Source organism: Alosa sapidissima, chromosome 12 (genome assembly GCF_018492685.1).
Source record: "Alosa sapidissima isolate fAloSap1 chromosome 12, fAloSap1.pri, whole genome shotgun sequence".
In the NCBI taxonomy this organism is placed as follows: domain Eukaryota; kingdom Metazoa; phylum Chordata; class Actinopteri; order Clupeiformes; family Clupeidae; genus Alosa; species Alosa sapidissima.
In genome coordinates, this window is record NC_055968.1 from 3,249,867 (window position 1) to 3,262,324 (window position 12,458).

The 12,458-nt window shown below is 43.4% G+C and overlaps 1 protein-coding gene across 4 annotated transcripts in view; it reads left to right on the forward strand.

Annotated features, from left to right (window-relative positions):
* The window catches only part of frem1b (Fras1 related extracellular matrix 1b), a 27,098-nt gene continuing 14,640 nt past the window's right edge, over positions 1 to 12,458 (forward strand). Inside the window, exons 1-19 of one of the 4 annotated variants that reach the window (XM_042056126.1) lie at positions 1 to 53; positions 524 to 675; positions 1,549 to 1,655; positions 1,737 to 2,164; positions 2,318 to 2,412; positions 2,682 to 2,971; positions 3,823 to 4,022; positions 4,163 to 4,486; positions 4,623 to 4,731; positions 4,905 to 5,036; positions 7,344 to 7,688; positions 7,939 to 8,081; positions 8,230 to 8,426; positions 8,640 to 8,730; positions 8,888 to 9,055; positions 9,537 to 9,745; positions 10,110 to 10,203; positions 10,458 to 10,710; positions 11,186 to 11,380. In XM_042056126.1, the coding sequence (XP_041912060.1) occupies positions 1,931 to 2,164; positions 2,318 to 2,412; positions 2,682 to 2,971; positions 3,823 to 4,022; positions 4,163 to 4,486; positions 4,623 to 4,731; positions 4,905 to 5,036; positions 7,344 to 7,688; positions 7,939 to 8,081; positions 8,230 to 8,426; positions 8,640 to 8,730; positions 8,888 to 9,055; positions 9,537 to 9,745; positions 10,110 to 10,203; positions 10,458 to 10,710; positions 11,186 to 11,380 (3,079 nt within the window). In that variant the 5' untranslated portion in view covers positions 1 to 53; positions 524 to 675; positions 1,549 to 1,655; positions 1,737 to 1,930. Of the gene's footprint in view, positions 54 to 258; positions 676 to 1,234; positions 1,656 to 1,736; positions 2,165 to 2,317; positions 2,413 to 2,681; positions 2,972 to 3,822; positions 4,023 to 4,162; positions 4,487 to 4,622; positions 4,732 to 4,904; positions 5,037 to 7,343; positions 7,689 to 7,938; positions 8,082 to 8,229; positions 8,427 to 8,639; positions 8,731 to 8,887; positions 9,056 to 9,536; positions 9,746 to 10,109; positions 10,204 to 10,457; positions 10,711 to 11,185; positions 11,381 to 12,458 lie in introns of those variants that run through there. The other 3 variants (XM_042056129.1, XM_042056127.1, XM_042056128.1) reach the window with 3 other exon arrangements.

A 12,458-nucleotide genomic window follows, 5' to 3' on the forward strand; every position in this document is an offset into this window, starting at 1 on the left:
CAGGAAGCTCGCAGAGCCATAAAACATCAAAGCCTCGGCAGAACCATGAGCAGGTTTGCACTGAAAAACTTTTTTCAAAAAACTAAATCCTCAGTGTGATTTCACTCTTTCAATCTAGCAGCTCTGTTGTAAAAGCTGCTCCGCCTTTTACCACCTCGTCTCTCCTACCCTCTCCTCTCTTCTCCTCTCCTCTCCTCTCCTCTCTTCTTCTCTCTCGTCCTTTCAGAGCTTTGCAGTGGGGTTTGAGGCTTTGCTTCTTTGGGGTGTATGAACATCTGGGCATGTGGGTGACGGGGTGCAATAGAGAAGTCAAACTCTTGGAACAGCTCAGCACATTTCCTGTGTTTTGAGCTTTAACTTTTCTCCCCCACTCTCTCTCTCTTTCTCTGCCTCCCTCTTTCTTTTCTTTTCTCTCCATGTTGTGCCGCTTGTCTTAATGGTCTGGCAGAGGGACAAACTCTAACTCCTCTCTTTTGTCCCTCTTATCTCCGTCTCTATTTGTGCCTTTTGTTCTGTGCCACAGTGGTCTCCGTCGCTCCCTTTGTGTTTGGGGGGAATCCAGCTTGTGACCTCGCACACAGTGGGGGTGTGCCGACAGGATTCTCCTGCACTGAGCGCGTGCAAGCACACAGGAGAGGGGAGCAGGCCAAGAGGACGACTCGCACACAGCTGCAGGTACGTGACAGCAAACTCAGAGCGCTCCTGAGCCCCGTGTCTTTAGACGATAAGGCTCTCGGCAGGAGACTGAGTACACTTTTAAATCCCTACATTTAACTTTATTTCACTCCCTCTCACCATATCTTTCTCTCCAACAAAAAGACAGTGTGTTCTTTCTTTTCCAGCCTATGTAAGGTTTTATGGGCTTCTTTCTAATTAGACAAGTAGATGTTTATGGGCTTATGACTTTTCTTCAAGCAGTTTTACTGTTTTGTCAGGGAAATCAAGGCAGACATAGGTTTGTGCACATGCTGCTCAACAGTTTTCAGATGACACTGTTGAGTGGAGACTAAGCAATGCAAGACTGAGCAAAGAACGCTCAATATACTCCACATCTCTTCCAGTCTCATTTTGACAGCACATAATTGGAACCCTTTACTGAGCCAAATAGTTCTGGCAGCAATTTAACAGATTTCTGTGATGGTTTTGTAAAACATTTCATTCCAGTCAATTGTTTCAGAAATACTGTTCATGGCAATTGTTTGAGAAATGCCAGGAATCAGCAAACAAGGCATGTTAGATATTATTGCTCAACAGAATGATATCTAATAATATAGCTTACAAATCATGTTTCATATTATCCATGGTGAGTTTGGGTATGCCATTTACCTTAAGGGTATTTGGTTTGAGCAGCTTGGACTTACGCTGAATTGCTCTGAGAGATGTGGAAGTGTTTTTATTCATCCTTAATCAATCAAACAATCCAACCTTTCTTTCTTTATGTGGACTTGTGTATGTTGTGGTAGTGGTGGATGGGGATTGTGTCATAGAATCTGCTTAACCCCCCCACCTTAACCACCTCTTTGTTCTTTCCTCTGATGCCATCTCCAGCACTTAAGTGGGGTCAGCTTGGTCAACCTTGTGCCCTGCTGCGTTTACGTACATCTGAAGTGAAGTGAGGGGTAAAACATTTACCAAGATGGCTGCCACTATACTCAGTATGCCTCTACAGAGTCTGATTGAGAAATATTTACTGAGAGTCTGTAAAATAAAGTTTTAAAGTTTTCTTTTCATTTTAGCTGTTTGATCATGACTATCAGATCATAGAGGGAGTTTTCCTGAGATGAGTAGCTGGAACCAGGACTACGGTAACAGGCCACGGGACTAAAGTTACTGGGCACTGGACTTAACCCACTGTTGCCTAAACTGGGAAGTGCAACAGAATAGAGGACTTCGTCAAGTCTAAATAGTTGTCCAGAAGACTCTGAAAGAAATGGAGGTGGTCAGCTATCAACAGGTGTTGTTTATACTAGTAGCCATCTTGGACTATGCAAGAGCTGAGAGTCTGGTGCGACTGAATCTGGGCCTGGAGGTCACTAGAGGCCAGTCTGTGTTTGTGATGGATAAAGAGTTACAGCTGAAGGCCACAGGGGAGACAGACGCCTGCAAGGTTGAGGTGATTCTCAATGAACCTGTCACTCAGAGGGTGGGCAAGCTCACCCCTCAGGTACGACTTCTAGGAATAATCCATCTAATTTTCAGATGGGTTGCTTCCATTTACTCCATTGTCAGTGATTCTGTATTCATTTAGCATACATGTTAAGTTTGACTCTTGAAAAGTAAGGAACGGACATAGAACCATTGCACTTCCTATCCTCAGGTATTTGATTGCCGGTTTCTACCTGATGAAGTGATGTACACACACAATGGCAGCCCGTTACTAGAAGAAGATACTGTCATGTTGAGAGTCTACAGGTGGTATATTCAATTCAATTAAAAAAACTTTACTTATCCCCGAGGGGCAATTTCCCTATGCAGGCATAGTGACACATAAGACATAACACAACATATGAGACATATAAGACAGGACAAAAGAATATATAAGGTATATAACATCTAGTGAGATTACATAATGTTTGCCATCAACTTGCTCCTTTAGGGCATAACAGAATTTCAATTAGTACTATATCCTAAATGAATTGCCTCATTGCTTTAATTTAATTACTGTATTGTTTCTTCTTTAGCTTCACAGATACTGATACGTATATTGAGACATTCCTACTTAGAGTTAGGATTAAGGAGAGCAGCAGCAAACTCGTGGAGTTTGGTAATGTTCCCCTTGTGGTTCAGGAGTTCTACGGCCTCTCCAATGCCCTAGACAGCAGAGTGTTGACCTTTCCAACTCGCCCAGAGGTTGTTTGCACAGTGCGACTTTTGACCTCTGAGACTAATGCTCCAATGCTGGGGCAACTGGTCAAAGAGGATCCTACCCAAGCAGACCAAGGAGAGGCTCTAAATGCTGGACCACGAAAAGGTGAATAATTTCATACAAAAAATACCTTGGTAATATGGTGTATAAATTATCTCAAAGAAATATGCTTTTTAGTGGGGGGGACAAGCTGCGAAATAGCACCTGCTCAGCCCAAGTCCAATTTAAGTTTAACCTAAGATCTCAAAAGACTCTGTTTTTCTATTCTTTTCCCATTCTTATCTTGCCTTATTTCTCTTAAGGGTCTCTAGGAAAAACAAGTGACATCTCATTTCAAATTTCGCCTTCTTATCGGAAGGTACTCATGTGCATACACAGCATCAACTAAAGCAGTCTAAACTCGGGCATAGTTGTTTCATAAGTGATTTTAAAAAGTTAGTGCCTAGTAGCTCAGAAGCTAGGTAGTTGTAATTGGGAATGGCAAATTATAGTTAAGTAGTTATAGTTAAGTAGCTGGTTGTAGCTGAGTAATTAGTTAGCTATCTGTTAATGATAATCTTTTCAGATTGGAAACTGTAATTACAATATCCGTTACATTGTATTGTGTCTACTAAAAAATCTACAAAGCTATTCAGAGCTTCCACACAAGACATTTTGTTTCTATCTTGCCATGAATTATGTGAAACAAAATCCCAAATTGTACATATAATCAGTCATTTTGATTGGTATCTGTACTGAACTTCTTCATCTATCTGATCTTCTTCATTGCTATATCCACTGATCTTCTGACCATTCTTTATCAGCTATTTAGAGCTAAGTGTAGATATGCAGGTGCTGGTTCATTCATCACATTAAAAACATAATAGCCTACATTAATTGAATTTTACCAGCTATGCCTCTCTATGCTCCAGTTATGAAATATTGTTTTTCTATTCTCATTTTCTTATCTACTCAAGGTAGACAAGCCAGCCTCTCTTGCCCCGGAAACAGACCATGTCTCCATGGCAACAGGGAGGTACGCTTTCTGAAGGTTACCTGCACTGAGTTCCTGACTTCACGTCTAAAATACCAACATCTGAGTCCACCCTCACCAGAGATCGATTACATTCCCATCAGGGTAGAACTGAGAGACAAAACCTCTCGGGCTCTGTTAGAGGTAACAGCATATTTATCACGTTTTAGCATGTTAAAAAGTGGAACAACTGCAAAGTGGAAACAAGAATCTGATACCTGAATTCAGTATTCCTTTTTCCAGTTCCATTTTTGCATTTCTTCCTTCTTGATTGTCTATGACAGGCAGAAAGCGTGTGGCTGCCTGTCTTGATCCATGGTGCAATGGCCAACCACCCTCCAAATGCAGCCTTCATGTCCATGTTCATATTGGAGGTGGACCAGTTCATCCTCACTCCCATGACCACTGCCGCTTTGGACGCCAAGGACCATGAGACGCCCCAGGCTCGGCTGGTCTTCAACGTGACAAAACCCCCTGCAGATGGCTACATAACCCACCTGGATGACCACACCAAGCCAGTTGGCTCCTTCTCTTGGCAGGACCTAAACGAGATGAAGATTGCCTATCAGCCACCCAATAGCAGTGTCAGTGGCCGCAGGAACTATGAGGTTAGGTCTGCTTAGGTGTTCCAATAAAATGTTTACAATATCTGCAAAATTACTCATGGTTTGATTTCACATGTGGCTTATGGCCATCACCATTAAACTGTCTTTTCAACATGACTATTTTGGACCATTTCAACAGGTTGAATTTGAGGCCATTGATGATTCCTTTGGCACCAGTTCCCCAATCATGGTTCATTTTTCAATCCGTGCAGCAGAGACAAATGCTCCTCGAGTCTCCTGGAACATGGGTATGTCCAAAATACAGCAAATAGCAATCATTTATTGTCATGGTAGCTCTAGACTAGGTATTTTCCATTTATTTTTCCAATGAAACTGTCGGTGCTGTATAGAGCCTTTATAAGAGCCTTTATTTGCCAATGCTGAGAATTCACTCTGAAGTGAAAAATTTGCCATTTTGTAGGGTTGGATCTGCTAGAGGGTCAGTCTCGGCCAATCGCCTGGGAGAACCTGCAGATTGTGGATAATGACAATATCAAAGCAGTCACTCTGGTAGCTGTGGATGGGCCTCATCATGGCAAACTCAGTGTCCGAGGTGAGCAAAGAAATCACATAGCAGGATATGGAACATTTCTATGGAAGACTATGGAAGCTTCTAAGGATTTTTTATTACTGATCTGTCAGTGGATGATCTGTCTTGGTGAGTGGGTGTCATATTTACAGGTAGCTGCATCATATTTATTAGGGTCAGCCTCCTGTTTTCTCTCTGTAATGGGACAATGTGACAGTTTAGCTTTTGATTAAGTGTGTACTGGTCACATATTGAGGGCACTATGTAGTTTAAGTACAGTATGCATTTAATTTCTGCATGCTTAACTGCATATCCACAGAATGGTGTTAGATAAAAAATTAGATTCCTATCAGCATTACATCCCCCCCCCCCCACACACACACACACACACACACACACATAAACACAATATACCTTTTTAATTGCTACTTTTAATTTATTCTTTAAAGTTGAGCTGGCTGTTGAGCACAATCATTTCATTACTTATAATTCCTTTTATGAGTACATGACAATAAGCTACTTGAACTTGAGCAGTGTTCTGTATAGCTGTGTTAAGAGATGTGACCGGTCCTGTGCTCTGCTCTCCTCATGCGCTGCCCACTCTGCTGGGAACGTACGTTTTCACTCATGCACACCAGTGGCGGTACATATGCAAGGTGGCCTGCATGTGTTTGCTAATCAGGTGTAAAATGGGCCGCCGACACAGACCCCGGGGGTGGGTCAGTGGATATGCGGGGGTGCTCCCAAAGAGGTCTCCAGAGTGGCGGGCATCTGTCCTTCTGCTTGGCTACACGGGGAAGACAGGCCTTTTGTTTTCACAGTGCTAGAATGAAACAGATTGTCAAGACTTATGCCATTACATGCCGCAATGCACAAGGGGCAGAAGCACTGCTCTACCATCCCCCACCAACCCACCGTCCTCTCACTGACTCTGGCCAGCACTGGCGACTGGGGACAATCAGGTCGCTTCAGAGGCTTCAGACAGAACAGGTATCATATCTTTGTGTGGTCACCAAACTCACATCACACTAAAAAGAACATCGAAGAATAAGAAAGAATATAACCTCAAATTGGTATCACAGTATATGAAAACTACTCTGCTACTCCATTTGTGGCCATCATGTCTACATGGCCCAAAGGGAGAAGACACGTTTTAGCCCTGGGCTTTTTTACAAAGGAGAGTATGAAAGGCAGCTGAGGCCAGCATGTGCTGTCTGAGTGCAGACAGTCTGTGTGGAGAGGCTCTCTGGCAGTAGCTTGTTATTGTGACTGTAGAGCTGGAGTGGCTCCAGTCACATGGACCAGGGCTGGACTTCCTCTCATGTCTCTTTTCTCAGGGTTGTCTAATCAACAGCAGCCTCCCGCTCAAACAACTGTTCCCACTCACAACAGCACGGTGCAACTTTAATTGCTGTTTACGTTCTTCTTTTTTTATAAGCTGATATAGGAAAAGTGAGAAGGGAGGGAGGAGGCTACTCCATAAGTTTGGCTCCCATCCTCAAAGACCCCACACTTGTCTCCATGTTGGACAGACTCCACTGCATGTGGCAAGTCATGGTCCAACACCACACGCTCTTGCCTCTTCTCTGGAGGACTTTGGTTGGGACTGGGAATTGCTCACCTGGACCTCCGACTCGACAACTCATCCACTAGGGAGAGTAAATGATAGGTGGGTCCAACGCCTTCAGCCAAATGGAAAGCTGCCTCTCCCTTCCCACATACTGTCCTCTGAGTCTGGTGCCTCCGTTGGACACAGTCCCCCCCGTTTTTTGGGCCTGCTGCCCACAGCCACCTTTGGGCCCAATTACTAAGTTGTTTCTCCATTGGACTTGCGACCGCTGTTTCCCTTGGTAAAGTTGCTAATTAGGTTTTCGCTGGGCAACTATTCTTCACTCAATCTGTCTGTTGACCTTGCCCTTCTGTTTCCCTGGCAAGCAGGAGTGGTCCCAGCCTCGCGGTGGGCAGCCATGCAACTGCCTGGGAAGGACGCCATTTTTCTTTTTGTTTTTCCATCAATGGGGAGTAGCCTCAGCCAGCACGAGTGCCTCTGGGCAAAAGGAAAGCTTGTTATGTTCAAAAAATTGAATCATTGTTAAATGACAAATCTCCCTCCCAAGAAAACAAAATATATCAAATCACAGAGGAATAGGTAAGTGATTAAAACATGAGCCACGGGTGACTGTCACACAAGTTAGAGAGATGTCCATATTGAAGAACACAAGCTAGTGTCATAAGTTCAGTCAATCACTGATGGCATTGTAACAAGAATGAATGTAATGTATAACTCTTCATATCTTTTACTAGACTGAGTGGCTTTATTCTTCTCCCTAGGTGGGAAAGGCTTCATGTTTAAAGTTCAGGATCTTCGTGAGGGTGTGGTGGTGTACCAACACTCCGACAGTGACACCACCCGAGACTACATCATCTTCCGCATCACTGATGGTCGTCATAGCACTCGCCATAAGTTCCCCATCAACATATTGCCAAAAGATGACACACCTCCCTTTCTTATAAACAATGTGGCCTTTGAGGTACAGGAAGGAGGGCTGGTGCGTGTGGAGGAGTACATGCTCTTGGCCTCAGATCTGGACTCCAGTGATGACTACATCCTGTACCAGCTGGTCACTCAGCCATGTGCTGGGGAGGTGGTGAAAAAGACCTCCGTGTACGATGCAGGTAAACTGCCCCAGTATTTTGATACGCCCTTGAACAAAACATCAACTTGTGTATCCATGTCACACAAACACAGCATAATCATTATCATGTAATTATGTTGTGATCAGTCTGAACCCTGACTAAATATCTACATCATACAAGAACATCTCCTGCTTTTGTATGAATTATTACTGTAAATAACAATCTTTTATGTTTTTGATTGAGGATTGGAATGTACAGAATAGTGCATGACTAGATTTGTCTTCTGTAGGAGTCCCTGTTAGCAGCTTCCTGCAGAGGGACCTGTTTCAGGGCCTGATCTACTACAGACACTCAGGGGAGGAGGTGTTTGAGGACTCGTTTGAGTTCATTCTCTCTGACAGTCATCAGCCTCCCAACCTCTCGGATCGACAGGCCAGTGCTCACTCCTTAAACAAGACTAATTAGTAAAGTAGCTTTATTTTGTGTATACTGTTAGTAAAGCAGCTAATTTATCCCATTAAAAAATGAATTTATATTTATCTCTGTGTATCTATCTGCAAATGCCCTCACCACCCTGCAGACAGTGGTGGTCCACGTGTTCCCTGTTAAAGACCAGCTGCCTGTGGAAGTGTCGGGAACGGTGCGCTTTATCACTGTGAAGGAGACAGAGGTGGTTTACCTCACACAGAATCACCTCCACTTTAGGGACCCAGAAAACAGGGACACAGACCTTGCCTACTTTATTACACAAGCCTGTTTCAGTCTCAACAAGCCTGGGTGAGATTTTTAGTCCCATTTCAAGAGATTTATTTTATCTCTTTAAATGTACTCTGATACTATTATGCTCTTGTGCTTTCATTTAATCTACATCACATCACAAGTATGATATAACAGATATTCAGTTTAAACCAAAACCTTTCTCAGTCTAAATGCTAAAAATAGATTTTTATGAGATGTATGCCTTTATGACTGATCATCGTAACATTTCAGCATGCCAGATGCAGGAAGATTATTCTTCACAGATACCACCCATACCATGAAAAAGGATTATATGGTGCCAGTGCTCAAGTCATTCACACAGGTAATGCCTTCAACCTGCAATAGAATTAAATATTCATTGTTTCAGTCTACACAGTCTACAAATCTTCTTATTTTGGAAATACATACATTCTGATATGTAATCATATTGGTGTTAGAATTGATGATAAAAAGTCACATTGATATGACTCCTCTCTCAGAATGCGGTAAATCACCATAAAGTGGGGTACATGCCTCCGATTGAGGACATCGGGCTGGAGCCTCTCTACGTGCAGTTTGTCTTCTCTGTCAGTGATCAACATGGAGGCATTCTCAGTGGCCTCATCTTCAACATCACTGTCTTACCGGTGGACAACCAGAAACCAGAGGTATGTGACACTAATGAGATGTATTTTGGTGTATGATATACATATGATCTAATGCTTTTTTGCTATGGTATAAACGATCAATATATGGCAGATTTATTTATTCAGAGTGGAAAATACTGATTGAGCGGACCTACTTCAAAATGTCAAAACTACTAATGACAAATGCCAGTTATTTGATTCTTGAATTGCGTCCTTGCAATGTTACTGTCATGTACTAGTAACTACAAATGAGTTCAAATTAGTCTTGTGAGCTCACAATCCAACAGACCAACTTAAAGGATCTGATGCTATGCTAATGTTAAGAGCTCAATACAACATACAGCATTCTTGTAAAACTAGATTATAGGGAGCGATGGAGCTGGAAATGGATTGGGCTCTTTGAAAGGATTTAACACTATTGTAAGATGAAAACAAGAGAAACTTTGGTCAACTCTTCTGAGGAGTTCTCCCCTGCCTGGCCTCCCCTCTCTCTCCCCCACAGATGTTCACCAACCTGCTGCGAGTGGAGGAGGGTGGAGCTGTGTTCCTTACGGAGGAACACCTGTTGATACGGGATGTGGATACTCTTCCTGAGGGTCTGAGAGTGAGGCTGGATACTCCTCCACAGCACGGGAGGCTGGAGCTACAGGGGTCCCCTCTCCCAGAGGGCCACAGCTTCTCCCTGCTGGACATCCGAGCTCTGCGAGTCAGGTGGGAGAGAGCTGAGAATGCACGCAGCACTTTGGACGTCCCATAAACCTGCTGGACGTCTTCAAACTATTGCTTAGCACCTGGGTCCTGCTTCCTTTTTTGGCTTTGTGTCAGTTATTGTAACCCATGCAGTTATGAAATATAAGCGCTGTGCTGGTTTTATATGCACTATCAAACCATTCCCATTCTCTGTGGGTTCTCACTACGCTGAATGATCAATCAGGTGTAGGGTGATGTTTACTGAAGGCTGCTGTGTGAAAATCTTCAAAAAATGACTTACAAAGCGGTTGCTTTGATGTAAACTAAAAGCTAAAAAATTACCATTTGGCTGACCATTTATCCCAGTTTTGTTCTGTGATGGCAGGTACATCCATGATGATTCTGAGACTTTGAAGGACAGTTTAAGCCTTACAGTTACAGATGGCACCAGCTCTGCCCAGACTGAGCTTTTAGTACAGGTAAGGTCTGGTCCAAGTTCTCAATTATATTTCAAATGAAGTAATTGGACCTCGAAAATAAATAAATTAATAATTATTAATTAAAATGCTATTAGAAATTAGTCTTTATTTTTTCCTTATTTTCCATATTTTTATTACATTACAATGAGCGTGGTGGAGGAGTGGTAGTGTCGCCGGCTGGCAGTTGGTCACCCCGGGTTGATTCCTAAACCCGCCATTTCAAGTCTGTGACGCAATGTAATGTTGTTTTTCAGGTCATGCCTGTGAACGATGAGCCCCCACAGCTGGGTCCAGGGCTGCGTGCTGGCCTGTCCTGTGCAGAAGGTGGCCGTGTGCAGATTACGGTGGAGTATCTGTTTGCCACAGATGCAGACAGCGATGACGCGCGCCTCACCTACATGCTGGCTAGAGCCCCCACCCATGGAGAAATACACAGAGGAGGGAGCCCTGTAGACAAATTCTCCCAGCAAGACCTCCTACAAGGAATTATCTACTATGTACACACAGGTGTGGCGTGCAACCCCATTGGAAAATGATGCATTTTGAAATACATTTGATGGCGCCGTCAGAATATCTATAGACCATATAAATCTATGTAATGATTCTGTGTAAACATGCAATGTAGGGCCAGTTTGACATTTTTATGGTTGATATATGCTGATCAATGTTATGAGACACAGATTTTGCAGTGAAGGGTCACTGCATGAATCTAGGAAAACTAAATGTACTGTAAGCTGCATAAGTTGTTAAAGTATCAGTATTATACAGTACAGTGAGATGTAGTCTAGTGACTGTACACATAGATATAGATAGAGTGTAGATCACACATGGTTACAATACATATTTTAATCTAATCAGTCAGAAACAACATGGCTCAAATCAAATTATTGTGACAATGCCTGATGTAAATAAATTGTAAATTGAGCTCCATGATGTTTTTTTTTTAGGTCTGTCTCATGATTTCCTGTTTCTCTGACTTTAGGGGGAGAAGTTGGACCCCACTCAGTTTCGGATTCTGTGACACTTATAGTGTCTGATGGAGAAGCAGGAGGACAGGACGTCTGTTGCCAAGGAGATGTCATGCCCCCGCCTGTCCCTTTGCATGGCACCCTCCCTGTTTATGACCTTAATATTACAGTGACCCCAGTTAATGACAAACCTCCATCGGTGACCATAGGTGAGTATATGAGAAAGTGTTTAGATCAAAAGATGGATACCGAGGATAGTGGTTCATTTTGACCGCACTGTGTACAAAAGAGACTCAGTAAATTAAGTTTGCTGTTCCACCAATGATTAATTTAAACACTAAATTACAACAATTTTCATCTCATTTCCCATGTGGTTTTGTCAGTCTCTTTTGTTTTTGAGTCGGCTAGGCAGCCGCAGACACACACAGGAGCCCATAATCAGAGCAGGACACCCATCTCAGGGAGGACAGGAGGGTTACATCCCTGGCAGATAGGACAAGCTGCTGATGTCAGAGCCAGAGATTTAACAGCAACCCCCTGTTGTGAAAATAAACTTTTTCTGGTTATCAATGGAAAACACAGTGGTTAGTAGGAGATAGTTATGGGGGGTGGGACTGAAATCCTTACATTCGTGTTGAAACCGTGTGGAGAAAGCACAGGGCGTGTGTACTGTCTAGGGACGGAAGGAAAGTACTTAAGAGATGTGACCCCCTGGAGATGAGCATGGACAATGAGAACAAAAAAGACACTGTCGCTTTCTTAGGTGAGAGAGGGAGCGCTTGCACCCCTCCTCCTTTGGCTCGGCTCCTGCCAAAATGGGCTTTTCCTGCGCCATCGCCGTGATGATCTCATAATTCGATAATCCCACACAAACAACAATAGCACAAAAATAAGTCATTCTCCCTGCCTGCTGCCACTGGAGCCTGGTAAAGCTGGGCTTGTTTAGCAGGAGAAACAGAGACTTGTGTAATTAATTTGCATTGAATAAAGAAAAATGACTTGTTTGTAAGAGCATTAACAGTGAGCCAAGACTGGGAAGAATCCGGCTTTTCCCAGCTTTCTCCGGCTCGCTCCGGATGGGGAGGTTTATCACCTATATCCCAGACTCCTGGTCATCTAATCCCAATGCCTCGCTGCGGATTCTGATCCTTCCCGCACTCCGGCAGTGGCCTCCCTCCTCCATTCATTATTTATCAGTGCAGTAAATGAGAGCAGATGCCAGTAAGCACAAACATGATGGCTTTATCAGTACCCAGGTGGCAGCGCACTGGCCAAGAGCCGAAAGAG